At 36.1% G+C, this 19,602-nt stretch overlaps 4 protein-coding genes across 7 annotated transcripts; 2 read left to right on the top strand and 2 right to left on the bottom strand.

Annotated features, from left to right (window-relative positions):
* Positions 1–307: 307 nt before the first annotated feature.
* Positions 308–2,662, bottom strand: Uxs (UDP-xylose synthase). Of its 2 annotated transcripts, none has more exons than XM_014239829.3 (4): positions 2,424–2,662; positions 1,508–2,350; positions 1,295–1,419; positions 308–1,234 (listed from the first exon to the last, which is right to left on the bottom strand). In XM_014239829.3, the coding sequence occupies exons 2-4, from the start codon at positions 2,199–2,201 to the stop codon at positions 689–691; spliced, it is 1,365 nt and encodes a 454-aa protein (XP_014095304.2). In that variant the 5' UTR covers positions 2,202–2,350; positions 2,424–2,662; the 3' UTR covers positions 308–688. The 2 variants fall into 2 exon arrangements, with proteins under 2 accessions (XP_014095304.2, XP_036220613.2); XM_036364720.2 differs by having other exon boundaries at positions 2,420–2,662.
* A 202-nt stretch (positions 2,663–2,864) lies between these two features.
* Nmt (N-myristoyl transferase) lies at positions 2,865–5,587 on the top strand. Of its 2 annotated transcripts, XM_014239825.3 has the most exons (4): positions 2,865–3,029; positions 3,090–3,388; positions 3,576–4,228; positions 4,339–5,587. In XM_014239825.3, the coding sequence occupies exons 2-4, from the start codon at positions 3,181–3,183 to the stop codon at positions 4,903–4,905; spliced, it is 1,428 nt and encodes a 475-aa protein (XP_014095300.2). In that variant the 5' UTR covers positions 2,865–3,029; positions 3,090–3,180; the 3' UTR covers positions 4,906–5,587. The 2 variants fall into 2 exon arrangements, with proteins under 2 accessions (XP_014095300.2, XP_069968147.1); XM_070112046.1 differs by lacking the exon at positions 2,865–3,029 and having other exon boundaries at positions 3,049–3,388.
* A 906-nt stretch (positions 5,588–6,493) lies between these two features.
* Positions 6,494–13,855, top strand: RecQ4 (RecQ4 helicase). The gene is made up of 7 exons (XM_070112037.1): positions 6,494–6,869; positions 6,933–7,608; positions 7,768–10,276; positions 11,280–12,041; positions 12,509–12,684; positions 12,835–13,151; positions 13,218–13,855. Exons 1-7 carry the CDS (start codon positions 6,768–6,770, stop codon positions 13,449–13,451), a joined length of 4,776 nt encoding a protein of 1,591 aa, XP_069968138.1. The 5' UTR covers positions 6,494–6,767; the 3' UTR covers positions 13,452–13,855.
* A 1,501-nt stretch (positions 13,856–15,356) lies between these two features.
* LOC118681162 (uncharacterized) lies at positions 15,357–18,109 on the bottom strand. Of its 2 annotated transcripts, none has more exons than XM_036364710.2 (3): positions 17,773–18,109; positions 16,606–16,778; positions 15,357–16,545 (listed from the first exon to the last, which is right to left on the bottom strand). In XM_036364710.2, exons 1-3 carry the CDS (start codon positions 17,993–17,995, stop codon positions 15,418–15,420), a joined length of 1,524 nt encoding a protein of 507 aa, XP_036220603.2. In that variant the 5' UTR covers positions 17,996–18,109; the 3' UTR covers positions 15,357–15,417. The 2 variants fall into 2 exon arrangements, with proteins under 2 accessions (XP_036220603.2, XP_036220604.2); XM_036364711.2 differs by lacking the exon at positions 17,773–18,109 and adding an exon at positions 17,486–17,617.
* Between the last annotated feature and the right edge of the window lie 1,493 nt (positions 18,110–19,602).

Genomic DNA, 19,602 nt, shown 5'->3' on the forward strand with positions numbered 1-19,602 from the left:
AGTTAAATATAAAAACATATATTTTCCCACAATAGGAGAATTTCACAGATTTCAATCCGTTCCGCGGGGATAATGAAGTTTTATGGATATTTCGCTTGAGGAAAACACTCAATGGTTTAGTACTTCTTGCCTAGATACCAACACTATTTAATTTTGGTTTGGTCAAAATTAGCAAACTTTAAGTTTATAATTAATGATGATCCGAAAAAATATTTCCATTTGGGAGTTTAGCGAAAATGTTAGACCATTTGCAAAACCAGAATAATCTCCATAGAATATGTATCGTAAAATTTATTGAACGTTAATGTGTTATTGCTTTAGAAAATTTATTAAGTTTTTTAAGGTCTAACATAAATAATATAAAAAACAAACTGTAAGAAACCACAACGTATTTATCTTTTGCATTGGACTAGCGAAAAATAGCTGCCTTCTTGGCATAGCGTATGGCATGAGAATCTCAAAGGATATGTTTTACAATAATTAAGTGACTAAATACGAAACATAAAGTCTAACTTCTATTTACAGAAAAAATATCTTAAATTACACCGTTCTTCGTTTAAATTATAAACTCTATATTCTACTTTCAGACCCTGTTTTTTAAATAATTATTTCACAATTCTTGTTTTAATGGCGCTAAAATAACACTTAAATTTTGAACCCAGTTATATCATTTTTAAACAACACAATATTAAGTTTTGTCTGGTACAAAATTCTGCCTACTATGTTGGCTCCGTTCTAAATCAGGAGAATCGAAATATTTTTTAGAGTCCTTTTGGAATCGATCAGATCTTTCTAGTTCACGTCGGAAATAGCTGATCGTGCGCGATAATCCCATATGTAGTGGAACTTTTGGTTCCCAATTGAGAATGGTTTTTGCTCGCGTTATATCAGGCTTACGCCTCTGCGGATCATCTTCAACTGCATCCGTTTGTTTTACTTCGCTTTTGCCGCCCACCAATTTTTTTATGATCCATGCGAACTCTTCGATTGTGTGCTCTACTGGATTACCCAAATTCACTGGCTGGCTGTAGTTGGAAGCCATTAAAGAAATTAACCCATCGACGAGATCAGAAACATACTGAAAAGAACGTGTTTGCTTGCCATTACCATAGACTGTTATAGTTTCATTACGCAGTGCTTGAAGTATGAAATTGGATACAACACGTCCATCGTTCATATGCATTCGAGGACCGTAGGTGTTAAATATGCGTGCAACACGTACTTTCACATTCTCCTGTTAGGCGATTATTATGTTATTTAAAACTTGAGTTAAGCAAATTTGCGTAAATTTCACCTGTTTCGCATAAGCGTAGCTGAGTGTTTCTGAAACACGTTTGCCTTCATCATAACAGGCTCGAGGTCCAATAGGATTCACATGACCCCAATATGTTTCAGGTTGTGGGTGTACAGTTGGATCACCTATAATGGTGTGCATATTTTATTTAACATTCTTGTTTTCAGCTGTGTAAACAGAAATTAAATTTGTAATAAAACATATTTATCTTACCGTATACTTCTGATGTACTAGCTATAAGTACTTTTGCCATAACACGTTTCGCCAGTCCCAGCATATTGATAGTACCCATGGTATTTGTTTTGATTGTCTTTACGGGATTATACATATAATGTGGAGGCGAGGCTGGTGATGCAAGATGATAAATTTCATCCACTTCAATAAAAAGTGAATTCACAATGTCATGATGAATTAATTCGAAATTCTCATGTCCCAGCCAGTGTTCTACATTTCGTTTTCGACCTGTGAAAAAGTTATCCGCAACGATTACTTCATGACCTTGAACCATGAGAGTGTCCACTAGATGAGAACCAACGAAACCGGCTCCTCCGGTAATTAGAATCCGTTTTCGATTTTTATAATTTAAGTATTTAACCTGTGGATATTTTCTTGGCGTACTCGCTTCTAAAGCGCGGACACGATCTTCTAATATTGCAATTTGAACTTTTGCATGTTCCAATTGATTCAGAAGCTGTTGATTTGTAATGTGTTGAGGAACATTGGTAAAATCCTTTACGAGATCTTGGGAGTTTGCTGTCCAATCATCTTTATCAAAATTTGGGATTGAGTGGCTACCATTGATGTGATGTTTCAAAAATGAACGATAAAGAATTATTAGCAATATCAGGGAGCTTGAGGAAATAACGATGAATTTAACTCTTTTTTTTACAATAGGCACGGTAGGCATTTTGAAGCGTTCAAACTTTTATTTCTTGTATAATTATGAATTCCGTTCGGATTTTTATTAAAACGAAATCCACGAAATATTTTGTGTAGTATTTGTTTAACGTCAGCCAGTTTTTAATATGAAAGCAAACGTGTATTTTCGGTGGCTGCCTAAATGAATATAATTTGTTGTTATTAAAATTGTTTCTTATTTTTATATGCATATATGTGCATACATACTTACTCATTTGCTGTTTGTTATTTGCTACCTTACAAGTGCATTGAAAATTATATACCATTACTCTAAATGGATGACATTAACGCCGTTTCAATACAAAAAATATTGAAAATAGAGAAAAGACAATATAAAATAACGTTTACTGCAAAATCTTTCCGAATAAAAATCGTACGTATTAAATGTGATATTAAAACTCTTTTAAGGATTTTGTTATCTATAAAAGTTCGTTTGATACTTGTCGCAGCTGATTTTGACATTTTTGTAAATAAATGATAACAGTTCTTCGACCATAGTAATGCCACAGTATTTTGTTTACACTTAAAAATATTTAAAAATGAATGTGAATATAAATTTCCAAAAGACGTTTATTCACAGTTGTCAATTCCTATCTGTTCTAAATTCAGTATTTCTTGAACTAAAATAAAATACCAGATAAATGTGAAAAAAATTAATAGAAGTTATGTATCAATAATATTTAGAATCTAGCATATATTTTTAAATTAAGGACATGTGGAATAGTGAGTGAATGAAAACTGTGTCCTGACAAAAAAAATTGAAACAAGTTAAGCTTATTTCTGCAATTCGCTACTGTGAATGAATGTTGGCACAGAGGTAGAAGAATAGGCAAGTTTTGTCAAAAGATTTTTTGATGTGAGTCATTCTTGTCGTTAGGTTACACACGGAAAAGGTGGAATCAAGGAATAGTAAAACATTGACAGGATTGGCTTAAATTACATTTAGTGTGAAAACAAAAGTTTTAATAATGCCGAATAACGACAAGGAACCACAAAATATACAGAATAATAATGAGAGTAATACTTTAGAAAGCACGCAGGTAGTAGCCGCTGCCACTGAAGCATTGATTGCGGCCGCTGTAGCCGGTAGTAAATCGGCCCCCACTGCCAATAATAAGGAATCTGGATCTAATGATGCCGAAAAGCAACGCGCTGATGCAAAAGCTACTTCGGCAGGTAAGAATATTTCATATTTACCTGATAGGAAGATTTTTTGTTTGTTAAAAGTGCCAAAGCTTTGTCTAAAGGTGAGGTAGATATATGAATATTTGTACAAATGTGTATTCGTTGGGGAAAATGCCACTTTGCAACTATATTTGTATATGTATGTGAATTTAACAAATAATTCCAACTAAAATTTCAGGTTTACTTAGAAATCAAGGTTTGCTAAAGGTACTTTCCGAAGTCGCAGCTGCCGGCCGACAGTCGAAACAATTCGCCTTTTGGTCTACACAGCCAGTACCCAAACTGAATGAAGATATTACCACAAATGAATGTATTGAACCTGATAAAGATATCTCGGAAATTCGTCCGGATCCATATACTTTGCCAGAAGGGTTTAAATGGGATACTCTTGATTTGAACAGTACCACCGATTTAACTGAATTATATACCCTGCTGAATGAAAATTATGTGGAGGATGATGACGCTATGTTTCGTTTTGATTATCAACCAGAATTTTTGAAGTGGTCATTGCAACCACCCGGTTGGAGACGAGACTGGCATGTGGGTGTACGTGTGGTAAAGTCGGGACGTTTGGTTGGTTTCATATCTGCCATTCCAAGCAAGCTGCGTTGTTATGACAAAGTGCTTAAAACTGTTGAAATAAATTTTCTATGCGTTCATAAGAAATTACGTAGTAAACGTGTTGCACCGGTGCTTATACGTGAGATTACTCGCCGTGTAAACTTGACTGGAATTTTCCAAGCTGCGTACACCGCGGGCGTTGTACTGCCTAAACCAGTGTCTACATGTCGGTATTGGCATCGATCATTAAATCCCAAAAAACTTGTTGAGGTAAGTAAAAATCGGTGTGAAATTCTTTAGTTTTAAAAAGTGATAATTGTTAATCAAAATGAATTTTTTTAATGCCATTAAAAATATTTTGTTTTTTCATTATTTTGCAGGTCAAGTTTTCACATTTAGCACGTAACATGACAATGCAACGAACGATAAAACTGTACAAACTACCCGATCAGCCAAAAACCAAAGGATACCGTCGTATTCAACCCAAGGATATGGACAAGACACAGAAGCTACTTGAAGAGTACCTTAAAAAATTTTCTTTAAGCCCAGTCTTTTCAAAAGAAGAATTCCGCCATTGGTTTACTCCGAAAGATGGAATTATTGACTGTTTCGTAGTCGAAGATGAGCATGGAAATATAACTGATATGACAAGTTACTACTGTTTACCATCATCGGTGATGCATCACCCAGTACATAAGACTGTACGTGCTGCTTATTCTTTTTATAATGTGTCTTCAAAGACACCGTGGTTGGAATTGATGAATGATGCATTGATATCGGCAAAAAATGTACATTTGGACGTCTTCAATGCACTTGATTTGATGGAGAATAAAAGCTTCTTGTTTCCTTTGAAGTTCGGTACTGGCGATGGCAATCTGCAATATTATCTATACAATTGGCGTTGTCCAGCTATGAAGCCAGAAGATGTGGCGCTCATTTTAATGTAGTTGACATTAGCTAGAAAAGGCTACACACACTAAAAACAACATAAGAAAATAAAGGAAAATTGAGCACATACCACAAATAGTTAAATAATAAAAAAATCCAGTAAAGGAAGAAGTTTGTTTCCATAATACGTTACGTAAGAAGATAATGACGACAATTAATGATATTGTTAGACTACATAAAAGTAGAATTAGAGGTTTGGAGGTTCAATGTTGGATTCCCTTTAAAAATAGCGTGTGTGTTGAAAATATGAAGTTGCATATGAGCAACTCTAGTTGAATACAATATAGCACAACAAAGTTAAGTAATTTGCCATAAAACCATACATATGTATCCATGTACATATTTCCAATTTTATACATATACGTATGTAGATGAGTACGCTTCAAACTAAGTTTACTTAATTCTTTCCGCCATAGCAGAGCAAAATTTGTAATTTTGCTACACCTATGTATTTTATTAAAGACTTTTTGCAAATCTCTATTGGTAACGTTAAATTTAATGAAAGATAAAATTTCAAACAGCACAATTCCGTGAGCTTTGGTTTCGGGATGTTTATGGGCTACGAATAAAAGCAATTTCCGATTTCTTCTTTAGATTAATTATTAACAAATGGATTAAACAAATAAAATACGATATTTTAAGCATACAAATGTGGTAAAAATATACAACTCTTTAAATGTATTGTGAAGTTTTAATCAAGCTGGTAATTTCTTGTGGTGTGAGGCATTTCCTACAAATATATTATTTAAAGACTTCATACACACCATTTTTAGTTACACCTAAAATGTTTCGGTTATAAGTATTTCTCTAATTACGAAAGAAGTTTAAGTGACGTGTGTTCGTGTTGTTTTTTAGAAGTAATGATAATTAAGAAAATAATATAATTAAATTGAAGAATAATATCGAAACTTTCTAAACTATATATTATATAATATAATATATTGAATATCGGGAAGGTTTATCTCTCAAGTGTTGTTTCATTGCACGATTTACATATCTGTACATACAAATATATACATATGTATCAATAAAAAAAATTGGTAATAATAGCCGGCTTGATGAAGTAGTGTTAATTTGACCATTTTTTTCACTTCGCTACTCTCAATGGCTTGGCGAATTAAAACAATGTGTTATTTAATATCACTAGTATATGTGTTTTATTGCAGTATCTTATTCGATTCGCTACTATCCAAGGATTAGTTAATAGAAAACCTATTTTTGAAGCGTTATCTATAAGTTACTGTTTCAGTATGGTTGCAGTTATCAGGTTACAAAAGACAGGTGCTATATGATAGTGCTAGTCCGAGTGTTGTCTACAAGTTGCTTGTTCTATTCGCTTTTCGCCAAGGCTAAGCAAGCAGTAGAACGATTTTCAAACAACTATTACTTTAAAAATCGATATATTATATATTAAATCGATATTTTTGAACTCATAATTATCCTGTAACTTATTAAATTTTTTTTTAATTTTACTTTCGTTTCGTACTGACAACTCAAATTCCTCAGTTGTGGAATATAAAAATATTATATCATCATTTATTTTATTAAAGTTCAGAAGTTAATATTTATTTCAATCTGATCATTCAATTAGCAAGTCAACGCGATCCGTTTCTTTTTCATCTATGAAAAACCTAACATAACGACAATACAATCGTATTCCTGTATTATATATTTGATATAATTTCGAGGAATTAGTTAGCCCGACTAGTTGTATCGTCTAAGTACTGCTTTAGGGCGAAGGTGTATGGCGCGAAAACTGACATTTGACACATAACATAAAAGTAAATTTCGCTAATTTTTTGCGATTTCAAGAACTGTTTTAAAAGCTAGGAAACATTTCTATCAAATATAGATTTCTACTATGAGTGATTCCACTTATAAACATAAGTATCAAAAATACAAGCTACGAGTGAAAACATGGGAGCGCGATTTCAAGCGTAAATTTTCACGAGTTCCGTCCAAGGTGCGTAGTAAACATGAAATAAAAAGTGAAAATATGTTTGCATACATAACTTTTTTATTTTAGTATGATATCCGTGAGGCGCCACAAGAAATACGAGATGCTTACAAAATGTACTACAAATTGAAAACCTCATTTCTGGAGGATACTTTGAATGATGTTTTTGATGACGACGGATTTAGTGTTCTTGAAATTTCGCAGAGTCGAAGCGAATTAGCAACAAATGATGAAAGTTCAAAAATGTCCAGTAGCATTGCCGCGCTAGTTGGTAGTGCAACATCTTCAAATATGCTAGAAGAAATAAAAACACCTAAAGAAACGAAAAGCAACAAATACAAAGGCGTGACTTATGCTGATTTCGAAGAAAAAGTGGTCAGAGAATTTGATGCGGTAGAATTTTGTGAATTAAATGAAAAAGCATGGGGGCCCGAACAAAGTATACAAAACTCAATGCCTGAAGAAGAAGTTGATAAAAGTCCCCGCGAACCAAGTGCTTTGACGAAGCCTTTCACATCAAGCTTATGTGCAAAACTTTTAAAGGCGTCATCATTCAGTAAACGCAATCCAAGGAAGTCACTTTCTCGCGTTAATTCGGGTATAGGTACACCAATATCACGTCAGGAATCTTTGTGTAATACATCGCAGCAATCGGAAGTTTTACCCGATTTAGAGACTATATTACTACAAAAAGCTAAGGAGCAACAATCGTTGTCCGCCGTTGCTCTCAATCCATTATTAGTAGGTGAGAATTCAGCCTTTTTCTGCAACAGACGGGTATACGTAACCGGAAGTTTTTAATATTTGGAAACGATAATACAACATCTATCTAAAAAGCTAAAACTGTTATTTCCTAAATATTTCATTTAGTAAAAACAAAGTTTATTTTATTGCTAATTTTCAGGCAAGGACACCGCTACTCAACTAAATATAGATGCCGGCTGGCTTAACCGTAATACCATCGATGAGGGACTAGAAGGAGGTGTAGAAACGCAATCAGTTAAATCACTGACTCGACCTGCAACAACAGTGGAAAAGCGTTTTGGACTAAGCAATATCAGTGTGAAAACTGTGGTACCCTTGACCAATAATAATAATATAAAACATGAAGAAACGTTAAAAACAAATGTCGTGGAAACCAAACCAGCAACTGCAAACAAAACACTCTTGGCGACAAGCGCGTTTGTTAATGTAGATGTTAATGGCGACTCAGATTCAGTTGTTTCTGATAGCGGTGGTGAAGATGCGGAACAAGCTTATGTACACGTCGCCAAAAGACGTCGAGTGCTGAGAACAATTGAAAAAAATCAAACGAATAAGAAAGGTGATTTGCCAACGATAAAGAACGAGAAAAACGAGCTGAAAGCAATAGCATTTCAGGAAGAATCAGCTACGTCAGAAGTTCAACAAGAGAAGGTACAACTTTATGATTTCTCGGCAGATGACAATGGTGATGCAGACTATTCACCACCTAAAGCTAAAAAAGGAGCGCGCAAAACTGTTAAACCTGCTAAAAAGACCGCCAAAACCAAGGAAACAAAACAAAAAACTAAAGAAAATTCTAAAAAAACAAAAATAATGAATTCCGTGAGAACAAGTAGGACTAGAGGTAATAATACCAAAAAAGGCGCATCCAAAGATAAGAGCGACATTACTGCCACGAACATGGAGGAGGTAAGCGAAGAACCCGATGAAAAACCACCAGAAGCAGCTATGTTGCGTTATACAATGCTACTCGAGAGTGGTGAGCTCACAAGTACGCCCCGTGTACCAAATAGTGAGCTGGAGAAAGCCGACGATGTAGCACAGCGGTATATAAATAGCACACATGTGGTAGTCGCCAAAGCGGAAACAGCAGCAACTAGTCAGAAATCTACACATTTACCAATCATTGATGAGAAGCGTGCGACAGCACGAAAGAAGCTTGAAGAAAAAGTTGCAGCTGGTAAACTTAATGAGAATTATGTATCGATAAATCTGCAAAAGAAGATATATGCACGCGGTAAACGAAATGTTAATTACTCTAAATATAAGAAAAAAATGTGGCGCCACAAAAAGAAAATTGCTGCACTCGCCGGCCCGGATATGGATATGGGCGGTTGTGATGGTGGTGTACTAACGTGCTTCACTTGCGGGCAAGTGGGACATTTCGCCGCACAATGTAAGATAAAGGGCGACGCATTATTGCCTCTAACAGCACAACTTGAGGAGGATCCCTCACCATTTCCAACGCTTGAAGAAGCTGAGCGTATGGCTGCTCAGAGTGCTGTGGTGGCACATAGTAGAAATATATCGAAATTACCAGCTGCAGCGAATAGCGCAATGTATCAAAACAATGAGGAGGATACTGAACCGCATAAGAATTACGAGCATGATGACACAGTTAATCAAGCGTCAATTGCTGGTAGAGACAGTAATGCTGATGCCTCCGAAGGCGATGATGACTCCTCGGAAAATGACGATAATGAAAATATGTATTTTGAGAGCGATGAAGAATTTGAAAATATTAATCTTGATGAGGTGACCACATCGGCTACACAAGAGTCACCGATTAAAAAATATGTGGGTCATAAAATACCGGAAGATTTTCTTAAAAAAGTCGGTCTACATTCCAATTCTGAAAATGGCAAAACATCTGATACGAAATTCGGTGGTATTACACCCATTTATGAACTTGATGCCGATGATAATGTGCGCGAGGACATACCCACCGAAGTTACAGAGGCGCTACGTATGTTCGGGCATACAAATTTTCGAAAAGGTCAAGAGCGTGCAATTATGCGTATATTATCTGGCGTGTCAACGTTGGTTACATTAAGTACAGGAAGCGGTAAATCATTATGTTACCAATTACCTGCTTACCTATACAGTCATCGTAGGCGTGCAATAACATTAGTTATATCACCACTTGTATCTCTTATGGAGGATCAGGTGACAGGCGTACCACATTTTCTGCGCGCACATTGTTTACACACCAATCAAACGCCTCAACAGAGAATCAAAGTAATGGAAATGATAACGGCGGGTGAAGTAGATATTCTATTGGTGTCACCGGAAGCTGTTGTGTCTGGTGAACGTTCGACAGGTTTTGGTGCTATTCTGCGACAATTGCCGCCAATCGCTTTCGCTTGTATTGACGAGGCGCATTGTGTGTCTCAATGGAGTCATAATTTCCGTCCAAGTTATCTGATGATTTGTAAAGTGCTCAGAAAGAATTTGGGCATTCAAACGGTTTTGGGCTTGACCGCAACAGCAACTTTACCAACGCGTCTTAGTATTATCAGCCATTTAGGAATACCAGACGGCGAACGTGGTGTTATCAGTGATATTCCATTGCCAGATAATCTTCTATTGTCTGTATCAAAAGACGAAAACAAGGACGCTGCTTTATTGGAATTACTTTTAAGTGATCGGTAAGTTATATTTTAATTATAAAATGCCTATACAAAACTGTTAACATTAATTACCACGTACACGGAATGTCTTGTTTGGTGAAGTTGGTAAACCCATAAACCCTTTTTGTTAAATTGAAATATTTTATTTTACCCTGAACAGGGTACATTAAGTTTGATAAAAAGTTTGTAGCACTCAGAAGGAGCGTCGGCGACCCTATAAAGTATATATGTACATACATACGTATAGCATATAGCTGTCATACAAACTGAACGATCAAATAGATGTCTTCGTTTAAAAAAGGTTTTTAATTGACGAGATATTTCCACGAAATTTTGCATGGGTTATTGTCCAACGGTACAATCTTCGAAGAAATTGTTCAGATCGAACCACTGTAGCATATGGCTGCCATACAAACTGATTGATCAAAATCCAGTTCTTGTATGAAAAACTTTTATTTGACAAGATATTTTCATGAAATTTGGAATGGCTTGTTGTGCAGGGTAATACTACAATATCTGAACAATATAATATAATATCGGACCACTATAGCATATAGCTGCCGTACAAACTGATCGATCAAAATTTAATCCTTGTATGAAAAACTTTTTTCTTTGCAAAGATATCTTCACGAAATTTGGCACGAATTATTGTCTAAAGCAACGCCTCAATCTCAAATTTGTTCAGATCGAACCACTATAGCATATAGCTGCCATACAAACTAAACGATTAAAACTGAGATAAATAACTTTTTGTACCCATTTATGTTATGCTAGAGAACGAGATCTGACCCATTTCTGTATTGGGTCTATAAAAGCGTAATAAGTCGCAACTAACAAGATTACGCTACGGCAAATATATTCGTCTCCAGCAATATATTCGTGACAGTCCTTGACCGAATTAAATACGGGTCCGTTCCGGTTACTTAGACCCAACTGTCTAAATATTATACCTTATGTTAATTTGTATATATGTATTGTATGTAAATGTAACATTAGCAGTTTTATATATTGTAAATTCCAGGTTTAGTGACTGCCAATCCATAATCGTTTACTGTACACGTCGCGATGAATGCGAGCGTATCGCTTCGTATCTCCGCACTTGTATGCAGGATCAATGTAACGATAAAAATGTAACGGAAAGCGGTAAGCGCAAACGAAAACGTACTAATTGGGCGGCAGAACCGTATCATGCTGGCATGCCGGCTTCACGTCGTCGCACAATACAAAATGCATTCATGCGTAATGAGTTGCGCATAGTGGTGGCCACCATTGCTTTCGGTATGGGCATCAATAAGCCCGACTTACGTGCTGTCATCCATTACAATATGCCTCGCAACTATGAGAGTTATGTACAGGAAATCGGACGTGCCGGACGTGACGGCAAACCGGCACAATGTCATCTCTTTTTAGATGCACGCGGTGGTGATAAGTGTGAGCTACGTCGTCATATCTACTCGAATTCGATTGATCGACATGTGATAAGAAAATTATTGCAACATGTCTTTGTACCGTGCGCCTGTGCCAAGAAGGAGACATCAGAGGCGCAAGTTTCGCGAGGGAATATGTTGAAAGCAACAAATGCGGAGGAAAATAATCGCATTTGTCCCGGCCATGAAATCGGTTTCTCCGTGCAACGTACAGTTGAGGTATTGGATATACCAGAAGAAAATATATCCACATTGTTATGTTATTTAGAACTGGATTCTCGTTGGAATATAAGTGTGCTCAGCAATGCTTATACTATGGCCAAGATCATTTCATACGGTGGTGCAAAGTACCTGAAGTAAGTATTCTAGCGATTAAAGCCTATTTTTATATCCTCAGCGGGATATATAATATTATATTAAGTATACCACGAAGTTTGTAACAAGCAGTAGAAAACGTCGTATATATGCATGATGATGCATGATGAGCTGATTCGATTTAGCCATATCCGCTTGTCTGTCTGTATATACGCTAGCTCATCAGTTTTTGAGTTATCGATCTGAAATTTTACACACGTTCTTTTCTCCCCAAAAAGCTGCTCATTTATCAGAATCGAAGCTATTGAAACACTTTAAGATATAGCTGCCATAAAAACTGATCGATCTAAATCAAGTCCTTGTATGGAAAACTAATTTATTTAACGAGGTATCTTTATGAAATTTTACATAGTTTATTGGCAACACATTGTTCAGATCGGACCACTATAGCATTTTATCTTGTTTTTTATCAACACATTTTATATATTATATAATTAATATATTTCAGACATGCGGCCAAAGAATGTCCACCTTTAGCTATGGCAATCGCTTTGGAAATAAAACAAGATAAATTTAAGGATGATGCGAATATAATTGAATTTTCAGTGGTTGATATTGCTGCAGCGATCGGCTGGAATAGTGGCGTTGTAAAATATCAATTGAAAAATTTGGAGTGGATTGAAGGTAATTTGTTAAAACTCATATACGAAATTGTATTTTTATGTAGTAGTGTTGATTTTACTAATACAAGTATTTCGACTGTTTCCCAGAGAATATAAAATTTCATACATTCCAACAATTTATAATTTGATTAAACATACTCATATTTTTCAGTCGATGGATATCCGCGACGTTCCCCGATTAATGTAAATTTCCACGACATCGGTTTTCGTTTGAAGGCGCCGGGAGATTTTATACCCGAAGAAATAGATGATGCTCTCGATACACTCTATAATCGTACAGTCGAACAGGAGAGAACGCAATTGATACAGCTACAGTATGTCTTTCAAGGTCTATCTTTAGTCGCCTACAATAATTATGTGCCGTGCATGAGCGCTAACTATGCTCCAGATCGTTCCAATCAACTTAAAGGAATTATACGCGATTACTTTCTAAATGATTATCCTAAAGAACTGAAACTAGAACCGGATGTAAGTCTTATATTAAGTCAAATAATTTCACAAAAATTGAAATTAAAAAAATTATCACATTTTCAGAATTCCAATATGTCCGATGGTGATATTGAACACGATGTACTCACGCTCATCAGCATGTATCCAGATAATAATTTCAGCGGTCGGAATATTGCTCGCATTTTCCATGGCATAACAAGTCCAAACTTTCCAGCTGTTATATGGGGCCGTTGTAAATATTGGAGAGCTCACTCAAATATTGATTTTAATCGCATTTTAAAATTGGCGAACGCCCTTATTGTACGACGACGCATTTAATAATTTTTTCTTTGCTTAGGGAAGAGGTCAGTCTAATGTATTGAGGCAATTTTAGTTTTTAAAACTTATGATAGTTCCAAAACTTGCATATCCATCATAAATTTAAATTCATTTATTATTGTATGTTATCCATTTTAACTATATAACTTGTTCACAAACAGTTTTTAGCTTTATCAATGCATTTGCTCATTTAATTTAATACATAAATTATTTTTAATATTGACAAAACTGAAAAGACTTCAAATAGAAATGCCTCTCAAAATAGACTCCGTATAAAAACGCTTTTTTATAATTGTCACAAGACATATTAGTTAATATATATATACACTTTAAGCTTTACTATGTATTTAGGTATTATTTTTTTTTTTTATAAGAATGTTTTTAAATAAAGTTGACAAAAAATATTTTTACATATATTTTAATTTTGAGTAACTGGATAATACGACTATATTCATTGCTTTTTTGCATACGAAAGAAATTTTGTAATGCAACTTTGCCTAAAATATTGTTAGAGTTAAAGCAACATTTTAGTAGTATAACAGTATAATAGTTTTGTTCACCTAACGGTTGTTTGTATCACCTAAAATTAATCGAGTTAGATATAGGGTTATATATATATAAATGATCAGGATGAAGAGACGAGTTGAAATCCGGGTGACTGTCTGTCCGTCCGTCCGTCCGTGCAAGCTCTAACTTGAGTAAAAATTGAGATATCTTTATGAAACTTGGTAGACATGTTTCATGGTACCGTGAGACGGTTGGTATTGCAGATGGGCGTAATCGGACCACTGCCACGCCCACAAAACGCCATTAATCAAAAACAAATAACTTGCCATAACTAAGCTCCGCAATAAGATACAAGACTGTTATTTGGTACACAGGATCACATTAGGGAGGGGCATCTGCAGTTAAATTTTTTTTTTAAAAAGTGGGCGTGGTCCCGCCTCTAATAGGTTTAATGTGCATATCTCCTAAACCGCTAATGCTATAACAACAAAATTCACTGGAAGCAAATGTTTTTAGCACTTCTATTGACGGTGTGAAAATAGTTGAAATCGGCAACTCCGCCCACTCCCCATATAACGGTACTGGTAAAAACTACTAAAAGCGCGATAAATCAAGCACTAAACACGCCAGAGACATTAAATTTTATCTCTGAGATGGTATAAGATGACTTTATAGGAACCGCGTTCAAAATTAGACAGTGGGCGTGGCACAGCCCACTTTTAGGTGAAAACCCATATCTTGAGATCTGTTTAACCGATTTCAACCAAATTCGGTGCGTAACGTTCTTTTCATGTTTCTATGTCATAGTGCGAAAATGGGCGAAATCGGATTACAACCACGCCTATTTTCCATATGACACCATTTTAAATACCACTTGATTCTTTCACTTTCCACTATGCAAATCAAGCAACAATGATTATATCGGCGTAAAACTTTGCGTGAATAATACGTTTAAAGTATGCCACCTTGTGACCAAAAATTTTCTAAATCGAACCAAAACTGTTCAAGCCCCTAGGTACTGAATATGTGGACCCCAGTACCTATAGTTGACTTTTTACCGTAAATATCAGTCAATCCACAAAGAAATCTCAAACGAGTATACCATTTGACTTTGCGAGAGTATAAAATGTTCGGTTACATCCGAACTTAGCCCTTCCTTACTTGTATGTATATAGGTATAACATATACATAATATAGATATTATACATATATGGCACATGACTGTGCTGTAGCTCATATCCATCGTCTTCCTTATTTTTAATAGAGTTTTTCCTTTAAATTTCGTGAAATGAATGACATTCTGTGCCGTTTTATTGGACTCTTTAACTAAATTTATATTTGAATACCTTACTATTTCTATGATTTTTTAATCATGTTGAAAATAACTCCAAAAAACACTTTAAAGCAGCGAAATCAAGTACTTTATTCACAATGCAATAATACCGTGATCGAATGACTCTTATCTAGTGAAAATGTTTCTGAATTTACTTTGAGCTTCTTGCAATGAAACGTGCTTAGTCTCTGGTAGACAGAAGAAGCCTAAAATGAAGAACGCCAAATAAAAAACACCAAATGTAATGAAGTATGTAGCCAAGCCGTCTTTATCTGGCGTGCATGCGCTGATAATAAGTAATACGAACATCTCCACGATGAAGGGTAGAGCAATGTAGTAGGGTTTCAAGTGCAGCGGAAATGCTTCCGTCAAATATGCTGAGGACGCGCTATTAACGAAGCTCGCAAACAGTCCCAACACGAAGAGCATATACAGTACAGCTCCCATTTTGGATGAGGAGAAAAAGTTGAAGAAGTCATTGTAAATGACGCCAATGGCGATCGCCAAGATACCGCTTAAAAGTGCGCCGATAAGAAGTGTCTTCTTGCGGCCAACTGAGTCCAGGCTGAAGGCTGCTATGCAGGTGCCTAGCCACAAAAACAAACCGTATATTAGCCAAGGCCACGTGACGAATTGTTCCGCATATACTGTAGATGCCCATAAAAGTGCTGCAGTAATGGCTGGCGAGAATGAGAGAGCAACCAGGCCGCGATGTAAGCAAAGCTTTACTAGTGCTGGTATGCCTTTATCGCCATTCGGGTCGCTGGCTTCAATGTAACGTTTATGCTCCTCCAAGCGCTGATATGTTTCCTGTGTTACAACGAACGGACGCTGCAAACGTCGCAAGCAATCGATAGCCTCATGCTCGTTATTATGCATCAAATGGTGAACCGGTGATTCGACTACAAAGAAGTACGACATAACAAACGTTAGCACGGCGTAGATGATAGCGATGACACCATGAAGTTGCGTGGTTCCAAATGAATTATTGGAAGATGATGTGGTATGACTGAAAGAGGCCGCGAATACAATTTGGAGGAATATTCCGAGAGCGATACTGCCTGATTCAAGGATTCCGGCGCCCAAGCCGCGCCTTTCACTGTTTACCTCTTCGCCAATCAGCACAATCATTGGCACGAACACAAGGCCCACAGCGAAGCCATTTAAATAACGGGCGGTAGCAATCCCACCGTATTTATCAGCCAATGTCACGAAGAATATACCCCCGATCAAAATCAAAAACGCTGAGAATATCTAAAAGGGAAAAGAGACATTGTTAATAAGCCCAATTCCTTGCGTTTGTGTTGACCTGACATAAATGAGCTTCTTTAATACACGGTTAGTAATAAATGCTGAGACTGAAGCTCCAAAAATTGCGGCGACATACCAACATATCAAGATATGGGTATCTGTTGTGAAGTTCTGCACATTGTCAAAGCCACAGCTCCAAGCGATGTTCATGCCGCCCGTAACTAAAACGAATAGAGCTGAAAATTGACGGGATTAGATTATTAAAATCTGGACACAAGACTGTAAGAACAGCAAAACAAGTAATTTTATGTAAAACGAGCCTTGAAGAAAATGTGGAAGAAGGAAAAGTTTCGCAAAAATTAAAATTCTGTTTATTGGACCTTAATGGTTGGTCCTAACCTGTAAACACCGCTTTATAAATAACACTACTCTCGAAGAAGCAAAAATTATTACTCAGTCTGCAAATTCTATAATTTTGATTTGCATATCGCACGATGTATGTAGTATCAAGAAACTGACTTTTTGAAATCGATTCAAAAATCCAAAAATCTCAGAGATAGTCTTATCTGGTAAAACCAAAGATGATTTCAGAATATAATTAAAGCAACCACCCTTTTTACTTGTTACCTGTAAAACGTTCATAAAGATTTGGGAAAATCGTGTTTGTATTATTAGGAAAGTTGAGAGTTTGTTGGGTGCGTTCACTTTTATGCAACTTCAAGTGCTCATACGAAACGAATGTGTTAAAAAAAACAGACATATATACAAATTGATTTTGTATATAAAAAGGTTTAGATTTTTATAACTTGTATTCCACTTTCTGAAAATAGTGCAAACGACTTGTCTACAATGCTAATTCCCTTTCGTCGTTTTTGCATTTAATATTCTTTGCTCCCACATTCGTCGTTATGGACATCTTCAATCAAATAGTTGCTTCGCTGACCTTCAAGTATTCCAACTCCATAAATATGCTGACACAGTTTATTTTTAACGAAAACAACCGACAATTAAGCGCCAAAAGCAACAACACCAGCCTTCATAAACAGAATGTGCTCGTAACTTTACAGCACATACAAATTGTAAATGCATTTCATTTCTGCAAAGCTGTAAATGATAGCAGACTTATAGATCCCGTTTTTCACTCAGAAGCTAGAGAAGCCTTCGAATTAAAATGACGAAGACAAATTTTCGCTCCTATCAACACTGTTACTTAAAAGTATACTTGTATACCTGCTCCAGCTGAGTTCATTTGCGGCTTATTGGCTTGGTTGCGTGCGAACCAACCTTCCGTCGGCGGTATAGTTTGCTGGGGAGGTTGCGGACTGTAGCCGAAACCAGTGGCTGGGACAGGGTCTTCTACATGGATCGCAGCGGGAGTGGGCTGAGTTCCTATTGCACCATAAGTTGGTTGTCCACCCGTCTGGACAGGCGGATATGAGCCACGATTTTCCATATTTATTTAAAGCTTGTTGTTATTATACTCATTTAAAAATAAACGGGTTAATATGTAATTATTTGCCAACCGCTTTCTCGTATAGTCGCATTGTATAAATCTACAAGTAGCCAATCCTAAGATTTTCACTAATACACACGCAAAAATATCCCACTTGGTACGGGTTGCCAACCAATATTCTGCTACTAAAAGCACACTTTGTACGGGTTGCCAACCAATATTCTGCTACTAAAAGCACACTTTTATGTATAGTCGCACTCGTACTGATTTCTCGAAGTGGAACATTGTATAAGCCTACAAGTAGCCAAAGAATCAGCTGTTTTCCTATCTGTGTGAAACAGCCGTGATCACCTGATCGAATATGCCTTTTTTTGACACAGAGTTTTAAATAAAAGGTTGTAGTGTAACAATTTGCACTTAAAATGGAAATATCTGGAAAACAATACGTTTCCGGTGCCAATAGTTATATATATTCGTGATCTAGAGAATCTTCTCTATCCAACCATACCCCTCTTAACCCTGAAATCGTGGGGTGCTAAACTAAAGTTTTCCCATTGCTATTCCTCACCACCTCTGAGGTTGCAATATAGGCGCGTTACAGACCTTTTTTGGGTGTTTCTTTCCCCAGGACTAAACCGGTAAACTAAGAATTTAAATATTCAACAGACAAAGAATTTTTACTCACAAAAACATAAACATGTAAGTTAAAAAAGATAAAATTGGAAACATTTAATAATATTTCAATACAATAAATAATAATTTAAATAATACTATGTAAATTTAATCTTTAGGAATTAAAACAACCGAAAAATATTTGAATATGGAATAAAAACATTCTTAAAGTTATTAATTTTAAAACATAACACGGCAACACACTAGAGCAGATTTCTGTCATTTGACCGTTTTAGTAGTGCTTTTAGTAGCAGAATATTGGTTGGCAACCCGTACCAAGTGGGATATTTTTGCCTGTGTATTAGTGAAAATCTTAGGATTGGCTACTTGTAGATTTATACAATGAAGTGGAAGCTCAGTACGTGCATACCAGCTCTGTGAAGTCATATGCTTACATGTTTCGAGTATGTGTGCGTGTTTGAGTGATATCTGCTAATATATATACTCATATGTTATACTGTCAATCCCTGAAATATTTATACCCTGAACAGTGTAAATATGTTCAGTATGATGAGCTGAGTGGATTTAGCCATGTCCGTCTGTCTGTCTGTATATATACGCCCCTCTCGTTTCCTCACTAAGAAGCTGCTCAACAAAACGGCCGATATCGGACCACTATAACATAAAGCTGCCATACAAACTGAACAATCGGGATCAAGTTCTTTGTATATGTGAAGCTATAATACCCAGCTTCGGTGCAACCGAAGTTAACGTTTTTTTCTTATTATACTCTCGCAACCTGTTGCTACAGAGTATAATAGTTTTGTTCACCTAACGGTTGTTTGTATCACCTAAAACTAATCGAGTTAGATATAGGGTTATATGTATATAAATGATCAGGATGAAGAGACGAGTTGAAATCCGGGTGACTGTCTGTCCGTCCGCGCAAACTCTAACTTGAGTAAAAATTGAGATATTTTTATGAAACCTGGTAG

This window comes from Bactrocera oleae, chromosome 6 (genome assembly GCF_042242935.1).
Source record: "Bactrocera oleae isolate idBacOlea1 chromosome 6, idBacOlea1, whole genome shotgun sequence".
Lineage (NCBI taxonomy): Eukaryota > Metazoa > Arthropoda > Insecta > Diptera > Tephritidae > Bactrocera > Bactrocera oleae.